Below are 1,083 nucleotides of genomic sequence, written 5' to 3' on the forward strand. Positions count from 1 at the left end.
CACTCACAGAAGTCGCTGTGCCGTCGCTGTCTGTGGTGTCCCCCCCCTCGCTGTCCCTTCCCGTGTGTCCCCGACGACGTCGTCCCCTTGGTGGGGCCACCGTTGGGGGCCTCGGCCGAGCCCCGGGGCCGGGACAGGCCACTGCCACCCTCGGGCTGTCACCAGGGTCACCAGGGTCACCCCAGGGTCACACAGGGTCACCAGGGTCACCCCAGGGACAGGGACAGGCCACTGCCACCCTCGGGCTGTCACCAGGGTCACCCCAGGGTCACACAGGGTCACCAGGGTCACCCCAGGGACAGGGACATGCCACAGGCACCCTCGGGCTGTCCCCAGGGTCTCCCCAGTGTCCCCAGTGTCCCCCCAGTGTCCCCAGTGCCCCCTCACCTCTCCCCTCCGTCCCAGCAGCAGGTAGGTGGCCATGTCCCCATGTCCCTGTTTCCATGGTGTCCCTGTGTCCCCCCCATGTCCCCAATGTCCCCTGGGTGTCCCCAGTGTCCCCCCAGTGTCCCCCCAGTGTCCCCCGTGTCCCCAGTGTCCCCTCACCTCTCCCCTCCGTCCCAGCAGCAGGTACGTGGCCGTCACCTCGTTGTACTTGTGGGTGCTCAGGGCCTCCTTGATCTCCTCCCGGGTGTACCCCATGCCCACCATCACCTCTGGGGGGGACACGGGGGGTGGCAGCACGGACCCCATGTCCCCCTGTACCCCCCGTGTCCCCCCATGTCCCCCTGTGTCCCCCCCGTGTCCCCCATGTCCCTCTGCTCCCCCCATGACCCCCCCAGGTCCCCCTGTTCCCCTCATATTCCCCTGTCCCCCTTGTGTCCCCCCCATGTCCCTCTGTCCCTCCCATGTCCCCCATGCCCCCCCATGTCCCCCCCATGTCCCTCTGTCCCCACCATGTCCCCCTGTCCCTCCCATGTCCCCCCATGTCCCTCTGTCCCGCCCGTGTCCCACCCATGTCCTGGGGGTCCCCAGTGCCCCCAGTGTCCCCAGGGGGGTCAGGGGCATCCCCAGTGTCCCCAGGGGGGTCCCCAGTGCCCCCAGTGCCCCCGGGGGTGTCCCCAGTGCCCCCAGTGCCCCCCC

At 69.9% G+C, this 1,083-nt stretch overlaps 1 protein-coding gene across 1 annotated transcript; it reads right to left on the reverse strand.

Annotated features, from left to right (window-relative positions):
• Nucleotides 1-7: 7 nt before the first annotated feature.
• Nucleotides 8-693, reverse strand: LOC113942707 (MAP/microtubule affinity-regulating kinase 4-like; the record flags this gene model as incomplete). Its single annotated transcript, XM_027633781.1, has 3 exons — nucleotides 547-693; nucleotides 223-245; nucleotides 8-138 (listed from the first exon to the last, which is right to left on the reverse strand). Coding segments are annotated over exons 1-3 (301 nt in total), but the record flags the coding sequence as incomplete, so codon positions are not given.
• Nucleotides 694-1,083: the final 390 nt, after the last annotated feature.

This window comes from Corapipo altera, unplaced genomic scaffold (assembly GCF_003945725.1).
Source record: "Corapipo altera isolate COAL_440 unplaced genomic scaffold, ASM394572v1 51808, whole genome shotgun sequence".
Taxonomy (NCBI): domain Eukaryota; kingdom Metazoa; phylum Chordata; class Aves; order Passeriformes; family Pipridae; genus Corapipo; species Corapipo altera.